This window comes from Pavona decussata, unplaced genomic scaffold (assembly GCF_977016875.1).
Source record: "Pavona decussata unplaced genomic scaffold, jaPavDecu1.1 SCAFFOLD_61, whole genome shotgun sequence".
NCBI lineage: Eukaryota > Metazoa > Cnidaria > Anthozoa > Scleractinia > Agariciidae > Pavona > Pavona decussata.
Window position 1 is genome coordinate 3,250,001 of NW_028145482.1, and position 27,340 is coordinate 3,277,340.

At 38.9% G+C, this 27,340-nt stretch overlaps 2 protein-coding genes across 4 annotated transcripts in view; both read right to left on the reverse strand.

Moving 5' to 3' along the window:
• Positions 1-4,515, reverse strand: part of LOC146479126 (uncharacterized) — a 20,694-nt gene extending 16,179 nt beyond the window's left edge. The window contains exons 1-6 of the mRNA XM_085111365.1: positions 4,330-4,515; positions 3,598-3,774; positions 1,957-2,070; positions 1,529-1,645; positions 954-1,155; positions 217-440 (exon numbers count right to left, since the gene is read on the reverse strand). Coding sequence (XP_084967491.1) covers positions 217-440; positions 954-1,155; positions 1,529-1,645; positions 1,957-2,070; positions 3,598-3,664 — 724 coding nt within the window. The 5' untranslated portion in view covers positions 3,665-3,774; positions 4,330-4,515. The remainder of the gene's footprint in view (positions 1-216; positions 441-953; positions 1,156-1,528; positions 1,646-1,956; positions 2,071-3,597; positions 3,775-4,329) is intronic.
• Positions 4,516-5,377: 862 nt separating this feature from the next.
• LOC146479127 (rab GTPase-activating protein 1-like) lies at positions 5,378-27,269 on the reverse strand. Of its 3 annotated transcripts, XR_014865026.1 has the most exons (24): positions 27,126-27,269; positions 25,703-27,028; positions 24,531-24,581; positions 24,043-24,057; positions 22,956-23,179; positions 22,655-22,721; positions 21,377-21,479; positions 20,386-20,555; positions 18,038-18,182; positions 17,578-17,732; positions 15,790-15,888; positions 14,043-14,156; positions 13,603-13,677; positions 13,113-13,238; positions 12,643-12,786; positions 12,277-12,318; positions 11,352-11,480; positions 10,855-10,947; positions 10,059-10,169; positions 9,489-9,593; positions 8,766-8,849; positions 8,620-8,691; positions 6,150-8,149; positions 5,378-5,842 (listed from the first exon to the last, which is right to left on the reverse strand). XR_014865026.1 is itself a non-coding variant. In XM_085111392.1 (23 exons), exons 2-23 carry the CDS (start codon positions 26,630-26,632, stop codon positions 7,862-7,864), a joined length of 3,342 nt encoding a protein of 1,113 aa, XP_084967518.1. In that variant the 5' UTR covers positions 26,633-27,028; positions 27,126-27,269; the 3' UTR covers positions 5,378-7,861. The 3 variants fall into 3 exon arrangements, 2 of the variants coding, with proteins under 2 accessions (XP_084967518.1, XP_084967519.1); XM_085111392.1 differs by having other exon boundaries at positions 5,378-8,149; XM_085111393.1 differs by lacking the exon at positions 24,043-24,057 and having other exon boundaries at positions 5,378-8,149.
• Between the last annotated feature and the right edge of the window lie 71 nt (positions 27,270-27,340).

Consider the following 27,340-nt stretch of genomic DNA (forward strand, 5'->3'; position numbering starts at 1 on the left):
ACATTTAAAAACATACTTATCGGGCCTGGTAAGTTAGCGGGACTTTCGAGAAATGGGCGGGCCCCAGGGAGCAGAGGTTATAAGGGCTAGTAGCAGCAACTGGAATGGGTTCTGAAAATGGTGTCAGATGTTCCCATCACAGTTGCAGTTACATTGAATGCCTGTTAACAAGTGGAATAATCATGAGCACACAGATGTGCACAGCCAAATTCTAACCTTGATTGCTATTGCAGGTTGCTCCATTTAAACATGGCTGGCCTGAACAGAAATCGATATCAACATCACATAATTGGCCAGTTTTACCCACAGGGCAGGTACACTGGTGGCTGTTGATTCCATCAATACACTGCTCATGTTGCTGACAAGGGTTTGGCAAGCAGTCGTCAATGTTCCCTTCACAGTTAGACCCAGTGAAACCAGTAGCACATGTACAGTTGTAACTGTAAACAAAAAGTGAAAACTGTAATGTTCATGTAAAGAACACACTCTGATGATGATTAGGCCAGGGTGACCTGAACTACTCCCCAGATTGTTGCACTGGCGATGGTGGTGGGGCCCTTTCTACAAAATAAATGGTCCTAATATATTCCTTCTGGGTATTCAATTATCCTATTCATATTTTTGTCCACATGGAGGAATAGAGAAATTGCAAGACTAGCATTCCTTCATTGATTTCACAGCCCTACTATCCACAGTATCCTGGGTTTTTTTTTTGGTACTGTACCCAATCTGAAGTGAAATTTGACACTTTTGTTTTCCTCAAATGCAGAGAAAAAATTGATAAGGGTTTTTTTAAATTTCATACAAGAACAACATGGAGATTTAATCAAACAAATAAAAAAATTCTGTCTCATACTCTTTAAAGTAGTGAGACAGTATAATATTCAGTTTTCTTATTCATTTATAGCTGCAATAATTTATCATTGACAGTAAGTTCACTCTTGAGATCCAACCTCAATAGATTATCCACACAAGTCGCCCCATTCTGACAGGGGTTGCCGTTGCACTTAGTGACTGTTACATTGCAGAATGGCCCAGAGAAACGTGGCGGACACTGACAGCTGTAGCCATTAATACCATCAACACATGTGCCACCATTATTACAAGGAACAGCTGTCTGGTTACACTCATCTATGTTTACATCACAATGGATTCCTAAGTAACAAAATGAAGGAAAATTTAATTCCAATAGCATGGCATGGGGAAATAAACATATAGTATAGTAATCATGTTTGGTTGAAAATATTGTACAGTTATGATGCACTTTTATAACCCAGATTTTTTTGAGAACTAAACAACTAGAAGACCCCCCCCCCCCCCCCCCAAAAAAAAAAAAAAAAAAAAAAAAAAAAAAAAAAAGAGAAGAACCACTGCTCTCCACTGGATAGCATGCTAGTCCATTCCAGGACTCCCACCCCCTCCCCCTCCCCCTCGGCATTTTGTTTGGATCCACTAATTGTTCAGTGGGGCCCACGTATGTCCAATTTTTTAAGGATTGAAGGTAATTTGCTTGGCATTAAATGCTCACCTGTAAACCCATTTTGACAAATACACTGATACCCTCCGGTCTGAAATCTCTGACAAAGGGCATTGTTCTGACACAGGTTGAAATGGCACATGTTTATAACTGCTTCGCATCTTTTCCCTGACAAGAAAACAATGGTAATTAAACCACAGTAAGTGCACAGAAAACAAGAGTCCCACGATATCATAATTATCATCATCATCACAATCATCATAAGTTAGTTAGTTCTCTCCGCGCCATGAGGCGCATAAGGACAATCATCATAAGCTTGTGATCTATTCAGGATGTGACATACATCAACAATCTTAGTCCTACCAGATACAAATATTCACCCTCAGTATATTAATCTTCACTTTCCAGGAAGGAAGTTTTGAAACTAATGTCATTCTTAGAACTAACCTATGTCTGAAAAAAGTAAAGACACCTGTTACCTGTGAAGCCAGACAGACATTGGCAAGAGTAGTTACTGTTGCCAGTCTCAGTACAAGTTCCATTAAAGTAGCATGGATTAGAAGCACACTGCTGGCCTGCTACACTGACAACACCTGCAGGAAAATTTGATTAAAATCAATGTAAAGCGACTCAAGATTTCACTGTTGAGGTAGTTTGGTTGAATATATTTATAAAGGCCCATTCAAATATCGCACCTCTGCCGTGCTGAAGCATTTTATTTTGTCAGAAGTTTGACAAACATTAACTGTGCATGTTGATTGAGATATATTTAAATTGTGCAGTCTGCGCAGCAGACAGAATCAGTAAATACTGTCTGCAAATTAGCACCCAAATCCTTGTCCTAGGGGTCTGGAACAAGGATTTGGGTGCTAATTTGCAGACAGTATTTACTGGCTGGTGATTCCATCCACAGCGCAGTCTAGCATTATGTTGATTAACTGTATTTCCACTTCATTAGTTCTTCACTAAGAAACCATACAAAATACTGTGGCAAGCATCATCATCATCATCGCTCTCCATGCTAGAAGGCTCATAAGACCTTTTGTTGGCAGAGCATCTAAGCAAAAAATTATTAATGCTCACAACATACATTAAAAAAATGTATGCATCTGGTTTACATTATGTAACATGGCAAAAATATGATGTTGAAATTGGTACTACAAATTTCTGTGGGGTGATGTGACACAACCAGTCAAACTTGAGGCAGACTTTTGCTAGTCAATCCAGACATCAAACATCTGCTATGTCAAATTCAACTGAATTAAATAAAATTCCACTGGATAGAAGTGTGACACTTGAAGTGGGCCTTACAAGAACCTTGATATTTGCCTAGTATAAATTTATGCCCCTGTCATCTTCAGTAAATGCATATAATATTCGTTCTTCCCTAGAACATTATTCTGGTCTGGAACGGTCTTCCTTCTTCCGTGATACACGCGTCATCTGTCAATCTTTTCAAAGCTAGCATTGTACTTAATTAATGTTATTTTATTACTTTTCTGTCCTTATTAGCTGCTGTGTAAATTTGTTTATCTAGTCCACAGTATATTTACTTCAATGTATATTGTATCTGTTTAGCTAACCGTTGACCAGCCATTGCCCGATTAGTGTACTAACGACAATTATTAAAAACTGGATCATTGTATAATGCAATTCTAACGATTTGATTGGCTTAGCGGCCATGGTATATGAGCCATTATACCATGCCCGAGGAATAGAGACCATTAAGTTGTCTTCTCAGTGTTCTTGCAAAGTGAAATCAGCAAAATCTAGCAATATTTTGTTGATTGTATGTTTTTAATAAAACAATAATTATTATTCCACTTGCGCTTGTTGGATATGGGATGATTATAGCCAACTCAGCGCTATGTGCCTTGTTGGCTATCTATCATCTCATATCCAACGCCATTCGTGGAATAATTGTTAATTATCACAATTAAAGATTAAAGTATGCAGGATTTTCTGAAACGTCATCCTCTAGATGTCTATGGAACTGTTGGATTTGTTGTAACTTAACTAATAAGCTTGATCTCTTTATTGTGGACTGTTGTTGTTCACTGTTATATTATCACACAGAAGGCTTGCGTTAAAGCTAACAGCTAGAGTAGTCCTATACATACCGCAAGTGATGACAAACAGCCACAGAAGCCTAAGGAAGCGTGATGTTACAGCCTTGTCTGTGCACATATCCCCATTAGAATCTTAATTCCAGAACAGTTTATAAAGCTTCTTTCTTTCTTTGTCAGTTTCTCTACTTTGCACTAGCTTAATATCAGCTGGAAAATCCTGTTGAAACCCTGAAATGACAGAACAAATGTTTAGAAAGTCTGAAATGTGGAGACGAATGACATAAAGGTGATATTATTAAAGAATACCAATTCACACGCGCATTTATTAATTTTTTAAAGAGCTCTCGCCTCTAGCTCACAATCCGCATAATTCTTTTTTCGTGTTTTCAAAATATTTCGCGCTTTACATCCTGCGAAATTATTTTCCATCTTGCATCCAGACGTTTAATTTCCTGTCGGTCGGCTGGGAAAATTCAATATGCCGTAACTGCCTCTCTGGGCCTCTTGATATTCAAGCGCTATAGCTAGGCAACAAACAAACTGAAACCTAGCTAATCTCTCGCAGAATATAGTTAATAACCAACCCGAAGAACTTTGTACAAAGCTCTGTCAAAAACCTGGAATGTCTTGAAGAATGGGTCGCCCAAACATTAAATTCTCTATCATCTTAGGATATTCGACTGAAACCACTCACTCTTCTTTGATTCTAGCATTGATACCGTTGAAAAGTCATCGAGTATTAAAGATATGAATCCATGCAAACCAAATAATTTTGACACTTACCTCGCTACACAAGCGCGATCAATTAATGGCGCCGAAATTCACACTGAATACCTAATATTGCCAAAACTGTAGCCTCGCTGGTATCCTAAGAACAAAACTTCTCGTCTTCATTATTCAAACACCTGGTTCAAGAGTTTTCAAACAGAGATATTTCACGTAACGCGATTTGTATGCACGGAAGTTCGGTTTGGTCTGAACACAGCACAAAAGCGAGGCTAGCTCATCGTTATTTATGGAACAGGTTCGCGAACCAATCAGAAGCCGATATGAAGGCCCCGCTTCCGTTTAAATCTGTAAACAAAAGGTCAAATAAAAGGCAACAAAAGCCGACTAAAAAACCAAAAAAGAAATAACCACAGAAAGAAGCCTCCTGACACAGAGTAATATAAAATAAATATTTCTGTTTGGGGCTTGTTTGTTCTAAACACTGCCAAAACGTGAAGGATTTTTCGGGGGTGGGGGAATTTGGTGCCGCGTAACGTTACTTCCTTATGTCATGAAAAGCTTGAACTGCTAAAACCTTAGGGCAGATAGCGGGAGCGACGAAAAAGTGGAAATGGGCGAGAAATTTTTGGGGGCCAAGATAAAAAGCATGCGACTGTTCGGTTTGGGGGAGGGGGTTGGGGTGCGAGAAACGACCTAAAAAAGGGCAGCAGCCCATGGCGGAGCCTGTCTGTAGCTGGAGGGGACGTGGGAGCAGGCGTACTGGGTTCCCCCCTCTGCCCGGGGGAAGGAGGGTTGCGTGACGACACTAAAACGGCTGCGAGGGAGACTAGTATCTATGTTGTGGTGCAATTTTATCCTTGGTTCACTTCAAGTTTTATTTTGAATTTCCTTTGTTTTTGTATATGGTAAGGTGTGATAATGAGTATAAAACAATCCTTGAACCAAGGATAAAATTGAACTACAGCATACACACTTGGCACTTTGGCAGAAAGAGACGACGTGGAGTATAGTTTCTTGTCTAAGAGACGGCACAACAACAGGTATTTGAGGACCGCGCCCTCACACGGGCTATACCAGAAGAATTGATTACAATCACACTTCCTATTTTTGAATACAACTCCGTTTATTATTACCATTTAAACCCTTTTACAATCCTCTCATACGTATTTTAGATTTGGCTATTATTTTCTTGTTTAATTTCCGTTAGACAACATTTTCATGCCCTGTGATAAATTATAAAGCGATAAAGGAAGGTAACTTCTGATTCGAGAAATCTCGCTATGCCAGAAACATAACAAAAGTTTGAGCTAACATATGTACATAATTTTAACAATTATTCCACGAGCGCGCGTTGGATATGAGATGATAGATGGCCAACGAGGTGCATAGCGCCTCGTTGGCTATAATCATCTCATATCCAACAGGCACAAGTGGAATAATTGTTCTCTTAAAAACAATCAAGAAATATTGCTAGATCTTACTGATTTCCCTGTGCAAGAACAACCAGAAGACCATTTAATGGTCGCCATTTCTCTGCCATGGTATAATGGCTTTTAGTATAAATCTACTAGTGTTCTATCACGAATGCCGTTCTCTGATTGGCTACGCTACTCGCTATCTATTCTGTGATAGATAGTGAGTAGCGATTTTCAACAAAATGGCGCCCGCTTCTTCGCGTTTTCGAAGTGTCTGCGATGAGGAAATAGATAATTTACTTGTTTAGTTTTGAACGACTAGTAGATTTATACTACAACAATTAGATTATTCGCTCTCGATTTCTATGCGTGATAGTTGATTCGGGCTTCGCCCTCATCAACTATCACGCGATAGAAATCTCGAGCTCATAATCTAATTGTTAAATATACCATGGCCACCAAGCCAATCAAATCCCTCAAATTGCATTATACAGTGATTCAGTTTTTAATAAATACAAATATAATACAAAAATCCACGCTGAAAACAAATACAGGTGAACTTAGAAAAAAAAAATCAACGAAAATTGAGTAACTAAACCAAATACAGTCTAACCTGTATTAAGGGGCACCGTATTAAGCGGTCACCCTCCATTAAGCGGTCAGTTGTCAAAGTATATCCTGACCTGTATTAAACGGTCACCTCTATTAGAGGGTCGCGGTCACCCTATACTAAGTCCCAGTGAGCTGTTTCTTTTGTCTTGACCTGTTTTAAACGGTCACTTTGTAAAAGGAAACCACTTAAATATGGTAACAAATAGCGTGCCAGGCAATTGAGTTTCTAATGAGCTGCACAATCGAGGCGTTAATGTTTTACTGGTCCGTTTCAATACTATGCTCTTCTTTGTCATACCATTTTATCGCCGAACTTTCTTAACCAAGTAAGTGATGTATTCTGTGCAACCTGTATTAAGCGGTCACTTAGCCATTCCCCGAGGGTGACCGCTTAATACAGGTTCGACTGTATAAACAATTTTTATATTCCCTGATACCTGTATGACTTTCGGTAAGGTTAGAGGTTTCACTAGCTTATGAACATGCTCCCAAGTGCAGACCGCGCTTGGCTCGCTCCGCTCTCTTCGCCTAGCCTGAGTATCAGGCTTTTCGGGGGGGGGGGGGGGGGAGGGGGGAGGGAGGGGGGAGAGAGAAAGGGGAAAAGGGAAGAAAATCCTTCCTCTCCTCTCCTCCTTCGGCTTCCTTAGGAAGGCCTGATACTCAGGTTACTCTTCGCCTTATGCCCCACTTTGCAAGCCTATTCACAGGCCAGGTTTCACACACTTGCTATTGTTTTTCTCGTCCAAATTCCATTTGTTGTCGGACGGATTTTCGTGCAAGTTATTCCTCCCTATGCTTTTTCGCTTTTGTCGCGTTTTTCTTCAAGGTCAGACTGGTTCATTACACCTTTGACCAGCTACGATCACTTCACGTTAGAAGACAGCCTTACAAAGCCAATGAACAGCAGCTAAAAGTAACTGAAACTTTATCAGGATCCTTCGAGTGCCATCAAATAAAAAAAGGCCAGAATAGTCTACACCCTAATCTTTTCTGCTTTCATTTTAGGGTAATAACAACCCTAAAATGAAAGCAGAAAAGATAAGATATGTTTATGTTTTCTGCTTTCATATGTCTCTTCATTTGCAGGGTGATTTTGTAAGACGACAAGTTGTTTTACTATCAACATTGCCCTTCGTCCCAACAAAGCTATTCTCGATAAAATTTACCGTTATATGTAACTTATACAATACTCATTCACTAGTGTAGGCACAGCTCAAGATTAGGGTCTTATCTATTGTTGTTAGATTAAGACAGGTAACACTTTTCTCTGGCTACCTAACTAAGTACTCTCTCCGGCTCCAGAAACATGCAGAGGGGATGACTGCTGCCTTAGGAGAAACCTTGTGAGCGGGTTGATTTCACAAAAGACGATAAGGTCCATTGGGTTATTTTGCAATTTGCTGTCACTTTGTTCAGCAGACCTCCTCCCCCCCCCCCCCCCCCCCCAATCTTCCTCCAAAAAATCTCTTTGAGCCTCTCCGGAGAAAAAAAGAACAACTTTTCTTGGACAAAAAGGAAAGAAAGAGCACCCGATTGCAGGCTACAATTTTCAATACCAATCACTTCCCAGAGTCTTTAACCAAACTAATTCTCTTGAACCAGGGTTTGTTTTCACCAGTGGCGGCCATGATGGCCGAGAGCCTGTGCTCCAGCTCTTGGGAACGACACTCAGTCTCCACAAGTGAAAGTTTGGTCTGCGCAAGCTCCAGTTCCAGTTCCCTGAGGCGCTGCTCGGTGTCCACCACCTTGACACTGGTTTTGAATGAGACACTGCCGTCTCCATCCAATGAGACGTGTCCTTCATCTGAGAAAAGAGCCGCGCAGTTTTCACAGGATCCTACACGTCTCTGTGGGAAAAGAACAGAGTTTTGAGAAGTCCAAGACCGTGGAAAGGCTGATCCAACATAATAACTATTCCGCAATTTTTCGGGTGGCCAAACCAACCTTCGGACGACTTAACTTTCGGACAAACAAATGTTCGAACAATTTTTCCTCCCGAATAAAACACAGTTAAAGCATTTCCAATTAAATATGTATTTAGGCAAATTTAGTGCTCAAATTCGTGGGCATTTTACCTTATCGCAAGGTAAGCACTTAATTGATAACCCCATATAATGCCCTAGTGCCCCTTTACCCTCACGTTAGCAACTAAGAACAGCAAAACCGGCCACAAATGATACCCTGGATAGTGTCCCGGATCGCTCAAAATTAATTTAATATTATTGGGAACTATTGATTCAAAAACACTGACCCAGATATAAGTGCTGCGACTAATCAACTGGAGGTGGGAAGTTGATGTTCTCAAAACAATACATACCTTAACTTCCAACAGCTCCTGATGCAAATCTTCCTTCAGCTTCTCGGTTCTTTCATCCATTTGACTACAGATCTAAAATAAACAGCAGTCCATTAATTAGCCTTTCACACGAATGACAAGCAAACATTCAACACATAAGTCCGTACCTTTTTGTATTCCTCTATGATAGCGGTATGCCGCTTTCTCTCCTCCTCTGCCTGTTCAATGTTTTGTCTCCACATTTCCTTGACCTACAGACAACAATAAAAATCGTATATTCATTCCTCGCTCCATTGTCGACATATTCAGACTTGCAGTCCTTCCAGAACATGTGTCTCACATTTGAACCAAGTCATGCGGACTCACTCAGCACTAGTCCCCTATACATCCGACCCGCACCCACCCCTCCCCCCTTCCCTGCCTTGGAAGGTCATGGATTCGACTCCCGTTGAGAGGACTCAAACTTTTTCTTTAGTTTATTTCGACTTGAGAACGCTTCTTTACTGGAAAAAATTAAGGTTTTTGTCCTTTCTGTGTTATTGACGCCTTGGAGAAACGATCTTTGAGCGGAATGAAGGTGCTTATTGCCTCATGGCAATTTACAGACACGAATTATGAAAACGAAATCGGACGTCAGCTTGTGACCGTAGATCTAAATTACTAAGTATCAGGTCCCAGTTGTTCAGAGAGCGGATAACTTTATCCAGCGGATATAACGTATTGGTTGGAGTGCACTTTATACGCTCCACTGGATAGTGAATTATCCACTGGATGGAGTTATCCGCTCTTTGAACAACCAGGGCCAGCACTGCACACGGTTTGCCTTCTTCTTCCTTTTAGCACTATCCAGGCTTCCATGTATTCCAGTTTTTCTTTTCTCGTTATCTCACCTGAGATCCTTCAACTTTGAACTTCTCTTTCTGATCCTCTGCTTCAACCAGTGATATTGTGGCATTATCCAGCGCTTTGGACAATTCTTCCACTTTTTCCTCCGTCTAAAAACACAATGTCATGACACGCCTTGCAGAAATTATTACAAGTTGTTACAGAAGTGGAAAATACTGAGAACTACAAGAGCAGTGAAGGTCAGTTTTCTATATTATAAACCAATCAGAATATTACACAAGTTCCAACGACGACATTGCATGACAATAGCTTTGTCAGCTCTCTTCACAACGATGCCGTGTTAAACCCGGCTCAGTCGCAGTTTTTGCGTTACCTGTTATATATCAGACCCGTACGCCTGGAGTTTACTCGGCAGCCTCCGTTATGAAAATCAGTAATGGGTATAAACTACAAAACTTTCTTTTGTTTTCTGACCCTTTTGCCAACGACTTTCCAAACTGCTCTGCTTCTCAAATTGAGGAGAAATTGAAAGAAGCGTAAGGGTTGAACGCAAAGGCTCACATTTCAAACAAAATAGGATCCTAAAAAACCCAAACCACTTTGCCATAGCATACCTCAGCAAGTTTGCTGTGCAGCTCTACTTTAGTGGTGACCAAGTCATGAGCCAGGTTATCGTTTTCTTGTTCAAGGCGCATGTTGGCTTCAAATAGCCTCTTGTTCTCACGCTGAAAGAATAAGACAAAATCACGAAGAATGAGTGATCAGCTGTTCCAGACAATGTGCAGTGGAACCTCGCTTTATGGACACCCACTTAATACGGACACTTGTTATTATAACGGGACAGTTTTCTTGGTCCCCCTCCATACATTTTCCTTAAAATTAACCCGCTTAAAAAGGACACTCATGTGGTTTGACTGAATTACCGGTTTGACTGCACCTTCAACATATGGTACATCATTTGTTCCAAAAGGACATCAAGCCCAAACACTAGTTTCAAGTTTGATCAGCATCAAATTTCTCCTTGTAATATCAATGCTTATTCAACCCCTGAGGTTATGAGAATTAAGGATATGATCACCCAAGGTGAATCTTCTTGATATTTTAATAACTTCTCTCCAGTACTTTTATTAGACAAGTATGGGGATAAGATGGGAGAATTTGTTCTTTGATATTGGGGGTTGAAGGTGTCATCATCAGATGTACCAAGATCCAGGACTCAGGAAATAATTTACAAATGAAAAACTCAAAAGTATACCAAATTCTTCAAGATACCACAATTGAGATGCAGATCTAAGATATTTATGGCTGAAAAGGGGACCAGAGAGCAACACACACGCATGTACACCTGTACTTGGGTATGTAAGGCATATGCATGAATGCACATTGAAATTCTTGGTGTCTGCACACTACCTGTAGTCTTTCTACAGGATCTTCAAGCTGTGCCTCTTGTTCTTTCTTCAGTAAGAACTCCTTTTCATATTTCTTCATCTTTCTGTTGGTCACCTGAAATTCACAAGAGATGGCAATCACAATACATACACAAAAAATATACACCATCACATTTATTCCATTGCGCATATGCCGCACATTATCATTCCAATCCTAGCAGTATGCAGGATATTTGTCCCATGAACCTATAAAGTAGTTTAAGGGCCTTAGCTCCCACGAATCTCCTGTAACTAAGTGGTAGAGAATCCGAACTGGAAATCGAAAGGTCTTAGGTTCGACTCCTGACTCACTGAATAACAAATCATTCTCAAACATTCTCAGAACAAAAAAAAAAAAAGAATGAAAAAAAGAAGTAACGTGGTTAGAATCATTGTCACCATGACCAATCTCTGTTGTGCCAAGTGTGGTATAGCGAGCAAATGAAGTTGGAAAGAAAATAGAATTGTTACTTAACATACCCTAAATCCCATAGCTGAGTTGATGAGCTTTTTATATTCTTCTTCCTCCAGGTATTTCTTCGGCATTGATATTCTGAAATACTTCAGAATTGACTCAAAATCCATTTGAATCAAGTCCCTGCGGGATGCCTGTTGGAGATGAAAATAATGAATTTGACATCGGATAAACTAGGCATGGAAGCTTGATTAAAGACATAAGCAGTCAAGATGTCAACTTAACCCTTTCCCGACCAAGAGTGCCATATGGCACAAGACGCAATTATGAGCTCAGTATTTAGTCAATTTGTGTGAAATTTGCACAACCAAAAGATCTTTGAAAGATCTATAAATTGAAGGCATAAAATCATGCCCCCCTCCTATATGAGACTTGATTTACCACCCCTCAAATTTTTGGATTTTTTTTCCTTTGCACGTTAAGGGTCCAGTTGATATCTTACAACACGCAATGCACTGAGAGCTGTACATTAAGCTATAGTTTAGGGGGATACAACGAATAAGAAAAATTTCAATGTTTTTCTTCTTTCGTTTTGGACTTTTCTCACTCTCATATGCGACCTCCTCCATCTCTGTTGGTGTGATTTATAGCACACTCCAGAAAATACCTTTTAAATGGTATATCACATGTGGTCTCCCAGTTCATAGTTTGCGATTTAGAAAAATTCGCCATTTCCCTCAGACGGGAAAGGGTTAAGCTTGTGCTGCAGTGCTGTGCGCCCTACCATTGCCAAGTGTTTTTATTAGTAAGGATGGGATGATATCAGCAGTAAATATTTGTTATCACCGCTCACGTTACCACTTGCAACAACAATGACGGATAATTTGCTGGGTACATACTAAAGGTGCTGGAACTAAGTTTTGAATGCTGAAATCATGCAAAAATGATACAATGCTCTAAAATGAAAGACAAACCATGCTTCACATATACCTTCAGAAGAGCCAGGGCCACTTGAAAAATGATCCTCATTCCCTGCAAAAAAAAATTAACTGAATGAGGAACTAACCTCTAGTGCTAGTCTCAATGCTCTCTAAATGTATATTGCATGTACATTTTACAAAATCATGTCTTTTCTGGCGGATTCTTGTTGGAACACCACAACATTTTCTTGTTTTAACTAACAACCTTATAGTGTTTTGACTTTTAACAAATCTGCTACAAACTAAGGGATCAGTGGATTATCACTGTAGTGATCAATGCATACAAGCGAGGCCCAGCAAATAGCTATACAGGTCTTTCACCCTTCCAGCACCCCTCCCCCCTTACATGCCACACCCAAATATGAAGTTGACTTACATGACATAGGAAGAGATCCATGATACAGTAGACCATTGGTAAAGGAAACTTGGCAGTAAACAGGGTCAAAAACCACTGTGATGCAAACATGTGGGTCTCAATATTATTGTACTGAAAATGACTGTACAGGTCTGGAATGGAATCCTGAGAGGAAATATTAAAAAAGTATCCAGGTTATGTGAAAACACAAACAGCAACGAATCTTATCAAAACAGAAAATAAAAAATGATTTTGAAAGTGGCCAATTAAGTTGGTCAAGTACCCAGCCATTAAACTGCTTAGTGGACAAAGCAGTAATAGTAACTAATTAAAAACGTTTAGAAAATGTTCTAGGAAACATTTCAGATAGAAAATGACTCATACATGTGTACGCCTGTCAATTACCAGATGAGTGAAAAATCAAATATGAGAACCTATAAGATATATTAAAATCATGGTAAGTGTCTTCTCCAAGGCTTGACAGCACTCACCTCAATCATTCTTTCTAATTGGAAGAATTTCAGATGCAGCTGCTCAAAATCATGTTTGAAGATGTCTCTCAGCCCATAATCATTCATTATCTTCACCAACAGTGCAAATGCTTGCTCCTCTGGAAGCTGAACATTGAATAAGAACTTTCTTAACAAAACATGACACGAATACAAGGTCACATAAGAGCTATGACCAAAAGAAGAACTTGCTATTCAGTCGAGCATCTAAAAACTACAACTGACCAATCACAGCAGATTTGAATAATACCACGAACGAGCCTTAGAGAATGCATGAAATGCAGGAAAATGCATTTGAGAAAGGCAAGATTGTCTCTGGTATGTCTGTCGGTTAAGAAAGTGGAACACGTCTTTCTTAACCAAATGCAGAGCAGAGTAAAGCAAACCTTATTTATTTATTTATTTATTTAATGCTCACATGAAAATCGCTCTTGTACAAATTTAGCAATGCTTCAAGAATTGTTTTACTTACGTGCAATAACAGGACTGCTGACAGGAACGACAGTCCTTGACAATAACCCACTTCTTCATCATAAACAGAGTATGCCTAACAAGAAGACAAAATTAATGATGGTAAGAAAGCTCTTTACATTCAAATGGCAGAAACAATGTCACAAGACAGCATTCCAGCTAAAGGCAAGTTGTTGTTGTTGCTATCATTATGTGTACTTTGCTTTGACTTTCAATTTTTGATTGTGAATTTTGATAGACATGGCAGTTCCCTGATTTGAGAAAAAATCTGCCGCGCTAATTTCTGGATCTGGTACACGCGGGTGGCAAAATACAAGTACAAAATATTTTATTTGTTCTCTGCTACTGTCAGGCCAACAAATCATAGTGAGTAACTTGCCACAGTGCTAATTAGTATTGATAAACTTTATCAAATCTAACAGCAATAAAACCAACACTTACTTTGCTTATTTTGTACAACATCTCCTGTCCCTCCCCTCCGCTGCTCTTAAAATATTCATGAGCAGGGAAAGTACGATGAATGTCCCACATGATCACTTGTTCTGTTGGAGACTCCTAGTGACAAGAAAAAACAAGTTAGTAAATACCATAACGTATTTGCATCGTAAATGCGTATTGTGCAGTATTATTTAACTCAAGTCTTGTGTTGTGCAGTATTAATAACTCAAGCCTAATGAACAAAATGAACAAATTAAAACAACAAGCTATTGAATGCAAGAATGTATTTGCATCACATTGTGCAGTATTAACTCAAGTCTTATGCTGGAGATCACAAAATCTCATGCCATCTGTAAATCGCATGCTTGTGTGTACTATAATCCAAACTAATAAACTAATGAACAACATGAACAAACAAGATGCCCCTCTAATGGCATTACACGGAATGCTTAATGTAGCCCCAATTATTCCCCATTGTATGTTTCGCAGATAATTGAAATAATTGAAATAATTGTCTGAATGGTTTTATTCAGATATATTGCGTGATACTTATCGTTGTGTTACTAGGAATCATACCAGAAATAACTATGCAATAACGTCATGACCCCGCTGAACTGGTCTGGCCTCCTCTAGCTCTAATCCTTCGCGTTGATTATTCGATCTGTTTTTCAAAGCGGAGTTTCTTTGCGGTGAACTCACCCAATTTCCACCGTTTCAACTGTCGAGTACTACCTAGAAGTTATTATTTCGATTTACTGCTTGAAAAAGGTTTGTTTTCTCTCTGAAAACGGCAGATCAGAGTCTTAAATTCATACATGTGGCCGCCATTGAACAAAAACAACTTTTCGAAATGATGACTTGCTTTGACGTCACACAGGTAGAGATAAGTGGGTCCCCTCCCTCGTGATATACGCGCCGATAATAGATTTTGATTGGGCTGTTTTTGTTCAAGACAATCTGAACAATAAATCCCTTCTGGGAGAGGGTAAAATTTAATCAAGGTTTAATGAATAAATCAAATAATGATTTGACGTCACACAGGAAGGGATGAGTGAGTCCCCTCTCTTGTGATATGTGCCGAATAATAGATTTTGATTGGCCTGCTTTCGTTGAAGACAATCAGAACAATACATCCCCACTAGGGGAGGACATATTTTAATGCATAAATTAATTTGTCGATTTGTGACTACGACGAAGAAAAAAAAAAAGATACCCGACCGAAACCTAGACACGTCATGCCCTGCGGGCATTCCGTGTAATTAAATCTAAAGTGAACAACATGTATCAACTTAAACTAAAAGAACTAAAATTGCAGTCAGGGATAGACAATTGTGGACAAGGCTTGTAATTTTCACGAGACTTTTTCTCGAGGCTTGGTATTCGCAAAGTGACAACCACGCGGGAAACCAACATATTGCTATCCCGGATGTCTACAAAACCCTCATGTAAACACGCGTGGTTCCCGTTCGTTGTGTTTTGCTGGCGTAGCACGCGCAGCAAATGTGAACCGTTACAAAGCCATGATCCAGTTGGCTTTTAAATTAAAGTTGTTTCTGACGTTGACAATAGTCAGTACCAAACAAAAAATTTTTAGTTCTGACGTATCAACTTGTTGACCCCGTAATACACCATCAAATGGGCACAGAATGAGAAGATACATGTGAGTCAATATCTATTTACACATTAAATCTCATGCCAGACAAACAGAAGACTTCACAAGACGACAATGTTTAGATGAAGACCACTCTACCTTCTTAAGCAAATGCTTGTATCCCTCAAGAAGCTCATCATTCTCCTTCAAACCTGCCATCATTTGCCAAACTTGTCCTCTGAGTGGATCAGGTATGCCCTTGGGTTTGTAAAAATTGAAAAAGAACAGTTCTTTAAATCTGGATTTGCAGGGCGTTCTCATTTATTTCATTTATGTATGGGGTGGGGAGGGGCAACCATTTACTAACTCAGAATAGTTTGTAATCTGAATTTGGGGAGTCCTTTTCAAAGTCATTCAATGTAGTCACAAAACATTTTTGTTTCTCAAGTTTTGACAGGGGATGCAGCGTGGCTGAGTGGTTAGAGGCATGGACTCGAAATCTGAAGGTCACAGGTTCGCGTCCCTTCTCTGAACACTAGCTGGATTTGTTTCATGGTAGTCCCTTGTTCAAATCCCCAGCCACGCTTTGTAAATAGAAAACTGGCACGCCCCCCCTGACAGTTGGCATTGTTAAGAAGTTTCTGTTCTGTTTTGTAAGCTTCTAGTTAGCTAGCTAATCGTGTATATATATATTTATTAAATTCTCAGCCTCGGATATTGCATTTCTAGCGTTCTGATTGGTTCACTAAATCTCGATTATCAGCTCATATACCGTAGTTTGACCTTATATGGAAAACGAATGCCCCAGGCGTCGCTGAGCTAAATTTTTTTCGGCGGGAAGCAAAAGTTTCTTCAGAAAAATGTAGAAAAAAAAAAGGAAAAGAAAGAAATACCAAACAATGCCATCTCAATATAACAACAATAAAAGCCACAAAGTTCGGTATGACACTATTTAATGGTACGTATCTCTGGAGTTTCCTTTAAAATCTTCAAAATTGCAAGATTTTACGATTTTTTAGATCACATAACAACAACAACAACAACCGGTTACCTTCAAAAATTTCAGGATGGCTTGGAAATCCTGGCGGTAAGAGGTTAAAGCCAATCGGAGAAATTTCTCAGGAAGAGCCTCATGCCTGCCTTTATGTTTTTACGAATTTATGAGGACTTCAGATGGTTCATCTATGAAATCCGTACGAGCGGCGGCCATAATGTTCGTTTCCGTCGCTCAGCACCACTCAGCAAAACATTTGCACTAATGTGCACAGCTCTCACGCTTCTCAAATAAGCTTGAAGTTTAAAAACTTGCACTGAATGCTTGTCTCAGTGAGGTTGTACCTCGTACACTTGGACTTGCCTGAAATGTTTTAAATCGTTCGCGAGGAATTCAGTTCAGCATGAAAAAAGTCGTCCTTGCCCTGATCTCTTCCTTCGCTTCACAGCAGAACATTTGCTCAAATGTGCACAACTATTACGCTTCTCGATGAGCTGGAACTTCAAAAGCACTTGAATGCTAGTCTCAGAAAGGTTATAATTCGTACATTTATAAAACGTTTCTTGAATTTTAGATGTCTGACTGTGTCCGATTTTCTTCGCTTTCGATTTTTCATTCAACTCCGTTTGCAAAGCGCTGCGCGTGTCATGTGATCATTAGGTTTCGCGCGCTTTGGTCGGAGGTTGCCTCAACATCCAGTCATTTAAATTTGAAAGAAATTTTTTCCCAACATATAAAAATTCAATAAACTTCAACAGCAATGTCCAAACGCGGAGAATTTAATAAAACAATTATTCCATTCGCGCTTGTTGGATATGAGATTAGTTATAGCCAACTCGGCGCTTCGCGCCTTGTTGGCTATTTACCATCTCATATCCAACGTGCGCTCATGGAATAATTGTTAAATATTTTTTCAAGGCAGCATCTGTTGTGTTATAGTCTGGCTCAGTCACCTTTCTGACAAGCCCTTGTAGCTGTCTTGGTCGAAGGGTGACATCTTTCCATTTGCTCAACAGTTCTGCCCAGCTCCCCAGCTCTTCCTCAGTGCATTCCTTCTGCACTGCACCCGATCCTGACAGCAATGGTTCGTCATCTTCATCATCATCATCTACAATAGCATTACTGGCATTAAAACTTCAAGCCATGCGAATAAGTATTCAATATTGAGACTAACTAATCACCCCTTTGACTTCAAAAAATAACTCTGGCCTCATGTACTGCATGAACTTTTCAGTCCAGGGACAAAATAGTTGCCCTGAGGAAATTTGAGGGCTTACATGCAAGTTTAAAGAACATCAAATTTCCAAGGGGCAACTATCAGGAAATATTGCCCAGATGAGGGGATCGCTTCCAGGTGAGGCGCTTTCTTCTCCAAAAATATCATTAAGGTCAATTTATTTTAAGTACTCTTACCATCAGAAGGAGATTTGTCGCCATTGGACGCCTGTCGGTTTAGTGTGGGCTGTCTTTTACGTAAGTTTTTGGAAGCTTCTAAACTACTTTCTGTTCTGAGGCTCTTGACTTCAAAGCCTTTTCCTTTTGTTTCAACATCAATAACCTACAATTAAAAATTTAAATCTTTAGATCAGGCAAAGATCTTCCCACATCAAGGGTGGGGTGGGGGAGGGTAAGACACACAGGCAAATACAATACAATAACTACATTATTAAGGAGTCCTGTTTGGTTATTTCATCCTTAATTTACATTATTTCAAAAAGAAATTACAAACTTTGAAATAGGTAATAAGAATGGGGATAGAAAAGCTGCAGGAAGTGGGAAAACACAGATATAGAGGTAACAGATTGGGGCAAATCCAAGCTTAACATCAAATTCAGGATGAACATAATCAGAGATCTTTTACAATTTTTTTTTTTATATATAGCGAAGTAATCAAATTATTGTCCTAGCCTCACTTTCATGTTTATTGTATAGTGACATTATCGTTCTTATTTATTATTCATAACATTTATCTGACCTTGATTACTGCACAAATAATTTACCTAAACGACAGAGTAATGTGATAATAAATCTTACTGGTGCCCCAAGTAAGTGGACTCTTGTCTGCTGCTAGAAGATCAGCTCACACTAAAGTACTTGAAGTTGTCACATTACATTACATAATGCCACATTTACCCTTCTGCAAACTGGTTAGATTCAACGTCTAACCACAGAGACACAGATCTAGGTAGTAAATGACCCATCTCACTAAAGCCGGTGACAAACGGTTCAACATCGTCAAACATTTGTTGAGCAACAAATGTTGCATGATGTTGACCTGCGTGTCACCAGCTTTTGAGACTGGAAAACAATTGGTTAGTGCCGTTCAACAAGTGGCAACTTGTTTAATGGAATAGAGCTCATCTCTATTTCGTTCAACTGCATTCAACATGTTGAACGGCATATTTCAACATTCAACACTTCATGACACACTGTTCAACATTTGTTGAACAGGAGCTGCAACACTTGTTGATCAACAAATATTGAACCGTGTGTCACCAGCTTTAATCAATTAATGTCTCCCAATAATCCAGTGGTGAGAGCATCCAAATGACGAGGACGATTATAGGCTCAATTAACTTCTATCAATGCAATAAACATTTCAAATTATACTTGTTACAACTTAAAGGGACACGGTCACCTTTGTGACCGCGCTGACCTGGACGCTAGTTTTTGTCAATTTTGAAAAGCGTCCACCTCAACCCGAAATCAAAAGTACGCGTCGGCATCTAGAAATCCGCTTCAATCTTCCCAGTGTTTTATTGGATTTTCAATCTTTTACTGGAAACCTGTTTCTGAGTATGCTTTTGCTCATCCTATGATATTATTTTATCATATTTGGTTAAAAACAGTATGGATCGCGTCTCCAACGGAACATGAAAAGAAGACGTGGGAAACGTGAAGGCGCCGGGTGGACGAAATCGCCTGCGTTGACTAAAATAACGAGAGAAATCAATCAAAAACATTGGAGAACAAATAATTATATATATTTGGAAAATTACATTTTCTCAACCTGGCGAAAGGTTCGGGCGGTGGGAATCTTTGTAAACAATTCGAACTATGCGTCATGGCTGCTTGGTTTGGAGCTCAGACGAAGACAAGCTTTGGTATACAGTTGATTATCTCCTTGACAAGGAAAACCTCAAGTAGAACCTTGTTTTCTATGGGTCGAGCAAGCGTTCTTGCAACGACATGGGTTTGGTTCCTAAATTTAGATAACAGAAAAGTTGTAGAAACGAAATTATAAAAGCAAAATATATGATTGAAAGCAAAAATAAAGCTTACCGGTAGTTTCGCTACAGAGTCGTTTTGCTACACTGCAGCTCAGTCGATTCGCTACGTTTTAAAATTGACATATTCTCTAATATTTGAACTCAATTTGCTTCTCATGCAAACACTGTGAAACGTAGAAACAGCTAAGATAATTTTTCACACGACCGGATACCGAAATAAACGATTAAATGATTCTTCGACTTCAGAGGTATTCGTTGACGTTTGACTTTCCCTGGACAAGTCCATCAGTAAATTCTCCATGGTATCAACAAAATGAGTGTTCTAAAATGGCATTAGGTCTATAATCACTATAATAATTTTGACTGGCAAATACTTCGACAAGGTTTGTCTACATTTTTCAAAGGATGCGCTTCTAAGCGCGAGACTTGTGATGAAGTGTGATATGCAAATCAGCCAAGAAATGGTATCTAATGCCCATGTGCACCAGGTGACTGTGTCCCTTTAAGCTGATGAGAAAATGCTATTCTTACCTCTTTGAGTTCCAGGATATACGTTTCATGGAATTTCGGTTTAGTGGGGCTCCAAAAGAACTTCTCTCCACTAGGGTAAACTTTTGCTTTTGTCTCCACAATGAATCGGACAGGCTCTGTTACGCCAGTCACAACCAAATCTACAGCTATTGTGACAAACAGTCGAGTGTCTGGGAAAAAAACATCAAGAATTTCAAGTTTGCTTTGTTCCACCAACACTATAGCTGTACAGGTCTGCTTGGACTGGCTCATTTCAAGTTTTACCATATTCGCATGTCTATAGGCCGCCCTTTTTTTTCAAATCCCCCCTTACACTTTTGTGAACTTAAATGTGGTGTTATGTATGTGTGGCACCAAGTGTTACAGTATGGCCTAACTCTTTGATTTCCAAGAGAGCTGCAAATCAAAAATCGAGAAAAATGATTTTCAAACACAACATAAAAATCATAATAATTATGATTTTTTATAATCCTTTAATTGAGGATGGTGCCTCCTAATACAGACGTATTTTTGTGCATTTTACGACTATGCAGGAAAAGCATATCTAAGCGAGGGATATTGAAATCGAGAATCCATTTTTCAGAGACACACGGACACAAATTGAAGCTGCATTACCTTGGAAAAATACATGGTTACCCACAATTTTCCCTAATGCTAAGATCTTGGTTTAATCTAATTTTGATTTAATTTATATTTCCCTTTGTTCCAAATTATGGTAGTTTCAGATTTGTTGCTGTAGCCTGAAACAAAGGAAAAAATCACTACCATAAAGAAAATTCAAACCAAAATTAAATTTAAACCACAACATGAGTATAGCAATATTTCATAGGGCATTTTACATGACTGTATATCTTTACCAAGCGTATTTAGATTTCCTGCAACTTGTTACATCCACAAGGGTAGGTGGGAAGCCCTTGACACTTAAAATACCGGTAACCTATTTCTGTCTATTCTAAAGTATTGGCAACATTCTAAATGTTTTTCCGTCTACCTTTTGGAGTTTCTGTGTTCAAAACTAACAAGTCACGTACAACAGGGTCCCATAAACCAGTGATATAGTAAGTCTTGCCACCATCTGCAACTTCCATGGATACCTGAAGGAGGATTTTAACAGCTGCATAAATATTGCTAGTATAAATAAGTATCACAACTTTGTCTACAAGAGTATGCCATGGTAAAGGTGGATTTCAAGCTATGGTTTCCTTTTTCTATACCAGGCAGGCTTTGGTAGATAAGGGTGCATAAACTCTAAGATTCTTTTAATATGGAAAACAACTAGTGCATAAATATATTAAATTATTATTTTAAGCAAATGGGTAAGGGAGTTAGTTTGTAAAGAAACTGTGTTGCTGCATCAGTGACCAGTAGAACAAATGTTTGATTTATCAATGTCAGAGTTGATAACTAAAGGTAAATTGGCCACCTTAAAGAGATTTGAGTGCTGACGTTTCAAGCATCAGCCCTTCCATCAGCACTCAAATATCTTTACGATGATCAATTTACCTTCTGTTATCAACTCTGCTGATGAACCAAACATTCATAAATTATTTAACACAGATATCAGCTCTTATAATCCATCAAATATTTTCGCGTGCGCGATTGGTCTAAACGCCTCACGTGACCAAATATACCCCAGCTAAAACTGGGGAATATCCGATGATATTCCCCAAGTGATATTCCCCAATTTCAAAACTTCAAGGCGCGTCTTGTTTACAATTAAATGTCAAGATGGGGGAACGGTTTGCTTTTGTGACAGAAGGAGAGATAAACCTGCTGGTCGATAAAGCAGTATCAGAAAACAACATATGCTCTAAACGTTTTTGACGGTAAACTGTTCTTAAACGAAATGTTCAAATACTCAAGCTCGTTGCTACACGTTGCGAAAAATATTTGAAGGATAATAATCACAATAGCCTCCATTTGGCTTTAAAAATATGTTCAGATATTTATCCTTGGACATTATCTGCTCCTCGAAGCTCGCAGAAAACTGTTCGCTTCTCGGAACAGATAATGTCCGCGGACAAATATCTGAGCATATTTTCGCGCCAAATGGCGGCTATTGTTTATATACAGCATATTACTATGTTGCCAGTGATGGAATGGTATAAGGAGTAGCAAATAGGAGAGGGGGGGGGGGGGGGCGCTTCTATAAATGGGGTCTAATTATAGAGCTTGAATTCCAGTTTCTATCAACATTGATTTACGAAATCCTTCAGAACTGCATTAGCAGTTCTTAAAGAAACAAGTTTGTTCAAGTTAATCAGCTTACCTCACTCAATAGGTGCATGTCAGAATATCGAACATTCTTTCCTGGACAAATCAGCAGTCCAAAACATCTACATGGGGTGAAAGTATACAAAACAATGCAATGCTGGATTGATTAATAATTAATACACCAATTCTATTGTTGTAATGATCACACAGAAACTAGGTCTCCTCCAAACCACAGGAATGTTCTCAGTAAGTGTTGAGAGGAACTTAATTCTGTACAGGTGTCAACGCATTGAACATGAATGTGACACCTGAGGGCACTGCATGTGGTGTTAATTCTTCTAAAAACAATCACAAACCTTTCCACTATCAGATGCTTGTTTGTCAGCTGCTGCACAGTAATGCTAACTTTCTTACGCAAGTCTTGTCGAAGTTTGAAGCAGTTTTTGTCCCTTGCAACTGAGGAGAATCCCTTGTTATCTTCCTCAAGAATGTCAAGAGTGACGTCAAATTTGAACATAAGGTTACTGATGCCAGCTACTATGGCAGTAGGCTCAACAGATTCCAATGGTTGCTGCTTTCTCTTCAAAACCAAACAAAATGAAGAAATGTTAAGGAACTGAAGGATATGAAGAGAAAATGGACTATAAAATTATATTATTATGAATAATAAAAAAAAAACTATCTGATTCTGCACATAAAATTAATAACCTTTATGTCACATGGCACTTTAGGGAGGCGGTGTGACCTAGCAGTTTGGGAACCAGACTTGTAAATTTCTGGATGTCCTGGGTTCAATTCCCGCTCTGGTTGCTAACTGCAGGCTACAAAGGCCTTTTTTCAGTTTGTAAAAATAAAGTTAATGTTGTTGTTGTTGTTGTAGCTGGATTTGTTTCTTGGCAGCCCCAAGTTCAAGGCCTTGGCCATGATTGTTAATAACCAGCTGGTTTGCTCCTGGCAGATGGGAGTTTTTACCTAATTATGTTTAATTTGGATTATTTGTTCCTTCTTACATGTATTTCAGTGAAGTGTCTGTAAGCTAGCTTGTACAGCTAACAGCACTTCCGTTATCAACAAAGAATTTATATTTAACATTTTATTTACTAATAAAAGTGTTTCAAACCTACAAAAAGTTATATTATCACACACAATTGTGAGCCAAGCTAAGCTGAATCACACAATCCAAGTGACCTAGACTGCACAAGAGAAAGCTTTTTCTTCCTCGTTAGTACCTAAGCCACTGGAAAACAAGGTTCATTATTAATACTTTTATAATATATTAATGGCTGCACAAGATCCCTGCACAAAAAATTTTATTGTTTAAAAATGAGTGTGCCATTGTTTAATAAGTTAACCAAAAGTAGGTTTAAACTAATTTAAAGAGATGTCTAAAAACTAAAATGAATTGAAATTTGAAGTATAAAGCCTAAATAAGGAGACACTCACTGAGGAATATTTGTCCTCCAAAGAGAAAGCATGTTGGAAAAAGAACAAAGAAAAAAGATTCCTAAGAACATTAAAACCAGAGCTACTCTTCATGTAACTACTAGTCATATAGTGAGTGTTGGAGGTTTCTTGTCATTTGGCTTCTATTAATAATTAATTTTACTGGAATTACTAATTACTTCAAAGCAAGCGATCCTCTAGGGGGCATGATTATTTGGGAAAAGTATTGTTTCAGGAAAGAAAGTAAATCAATACATACAGTACATAAAAAGCTTTAAAAAAAAACTTTCTCCGTCAGGTTTTCAATAAAATAGAAGTTGGTTTTGGCAACCAATGTAACCTAACTACTTTTAGTGGCTAAAAAGCCCACTAATGTGGTACAAGAGTTCACATTATAAAACAAAAGGTTTATCAACAATTTTCTGATACAATGATAAATTCATTTGTTAAATTCATTAAAAAAGTTATATGTACATGCCTAAAATTACCTTCCTATGTCTTCGAAATGACAAAGCAAATGACCTCAAGATCTTTCCAGCCTTGAAAAAAAAAAAAAAATGACAGGTTAGCATAACATTAGATGAACAAAATTATGCACTGTAAAAACCTTTCAGGCTGTTTTGTTTTAATTTTTTTGGTTTGAAAATTTTTGAAACCAGTGTAATTTTTATTTTCTGTTTTCCATTGTCTCAGATTCATTAGCATAATGAAGAACAAAGAAAGATAAAAATCACACTGATTTCAAAAATGTCAAACCAAAATTAACTTAAACCACAACACGTACAATACTCAAAGCAACCAAGGTCACTGTAATATTCACATATACATAGTCAACCAGTCATAGTTATATTGGCCTTTTACATGTACTTATAGGAAAAATTACTATAAGTATGGGTTTACGGGTTTACTAAACACATAAGCCTTTTCACCAGAATGTAGGCAGCTCAAAACCAGTCATAGCCAGTAGCCAGTTTTTTGGAAGGCTGCATGCACTTAATGAGATCCCTGTGTATGCTGTTCAATACAGTACAATACAACACTGGTTTATTGTGAAAATATACTTAGCTATATAATGGTGTATTGTCACAGACACAATCATCCAGAGATGGAGTTTGTGATAACACGCCAGCTAATTTACAGGTATTCCACATAATCCCTTACAGTGAGCTTGTACTTCAAACCTTTACCCCTAGGTCAGCTATTCAAACCCTGTCTGGTCTTCTTCATTGTTTGTTTGTTTAGACAAGAAACTTTTCTTCATGTTGTTCCCTGTTTCTTTATGTTTCTGTACTAGGCACAATAAAACTTTCTGCCATATTCTCTCTCTCTATCCTGGTGTATAATGGATGCAAACAGACTTTCTTCCATACTGTCTCTGTAAACCCAGATGTACAAATGGGCACAAAACAACCATCAGGGACACCCAACAAACTGCTGGCTGGGAAGGAAGGAGACAGAGGGTTTGCAGGAGAGGGGAAGGTGGCTACCCAGTCAAAGAATAGCAAACATCCATACCCAGAGATTAAACTATTCTGCCGATTGCTTTGTGCTACACTTATGGCACCAGCAACTGCATGACAATAACCTCATGAGAAGGCCCGAGGGGAATAACTTGACAAAGTAGCTGTACAGAAGCTGATTAAGTAATAAACAGACTAACCTTTTCTGGATCTACACATCTGAACACATGACAGTGGAATATATCCGAGTCCCCATGGACAGTGTTGAAGGCAAAACAGTCCTTTTCATTTCCCTCAGCATCACCACGACCACAGAACAAAATCCGCTGTATGCGATAAGTTGCAATATCAGACTGAGTCTCAGGATCCTTCAGTCTGATCATACCATCTGACGTTGAACCAACATAGAGTAAAACATCAATAGTAACTTCAGTCTGTTCTCTCAGAACGGACATTGTTCTTTTCAGTTCAATTTCACTGACCGGTGCATTGACAGTTGAAGATCCTAAATAAGTAACCCCATCAAATAAAATTGCATAATCATCATTTTCTTCGTCAGACTGCCCAGGATGAGTGCTAGCTCTGACTCTTGCTGATTCTTCCGATGAGAAAGGAGCCTGGGTTGTTTCAGCTTCACCAGCAGACGATGAACGTTGTTGCACCAACTCAACACTTGGTGAATTTGTGGCATGACTCTGGTTTTCATATGATAATTCAGCATCTGCACCTTTATTTACTCCACTACTTGCTAGAGAAGATTCTTGAGTGTCTGACATTTTGCCTCCATCAGAAGAAACCTCTTCAAGTGTGTCACAGCTGTGTGAAATGTCCTTTTTCGCATCTTCAACCAAATTTTGAAGCTCTTCTTCTGTTGGGCCTTTCTCTAATGTAGCCTCCATGTCTGGGATTGCAACATCAGCAAAACTACTGACACTACTCCCCAGGGATTTGCTTTTGTCCATAGAAGAAACAGACACTGCCGATCCAGAATCAGATTCAACATCAGGGGCTGCTAGCATAATATACTCATGATCACCATTTGTTGATTTGGAACTTGGACTACGAGGTTGTTCAGGACTGCTTTCATCCTTGCTGTACTGTTCAACTGTCTGTGGTTTTTCATCTGCCATAAATAATCCTGATACTTTCACCCAAGAACTTTGAGATCAATTGGTTTGTACGGTTTTTTTCGGTTTTTTGAAGCAATGTGGTAAGTCTTATGTTGTGTTTCAGACACTCTGCTGACTCAAATCATAACATATTGTTGCTGAGTTTTGACGGCTTTACGCCTTATCAAGGATATGTTCTGTTTAATATTTCATGCACGTCAAAATAAGACTGTGCTCGAAGAAGACCCCGTTCACAATTGACAATGCCTTCCCACCTGGAAGATTTCAGACGATACCGAGAATTCCTGGCGTTGACAGATCAAGCTCAACACTGGTACGGCGAAATCCTGCCTTCTACCAGACAAAATCGTCAAAGGATGAATCTCTGTACCGGTTCTGTAAATGGGAAATCCTCACCTACAAAAATTTTTCCAGAAGCCAAGAGATTACAACAGAAAACGAAACAAATAACAGCTTTTCAGATGCCAATATAGGAGACAAAATAAATTCACACCTTCGTTTTTTCCTAAGCTGATACTAGACGACAGGAAGACTTTTTTCTTCTGCCCACTCATAAGCTGATCATCTTTTGAAGCCAGCATGCAAAGAGACAAATTTCGATCAAAAACCTCGCTTTCAATGTGACGTCAAACCAGGGAGGCACCACACACTATTTGTCTTTTCCTAATGGCTTATTGGGTGCGCCTTTGACATTATTCCACTTGCATT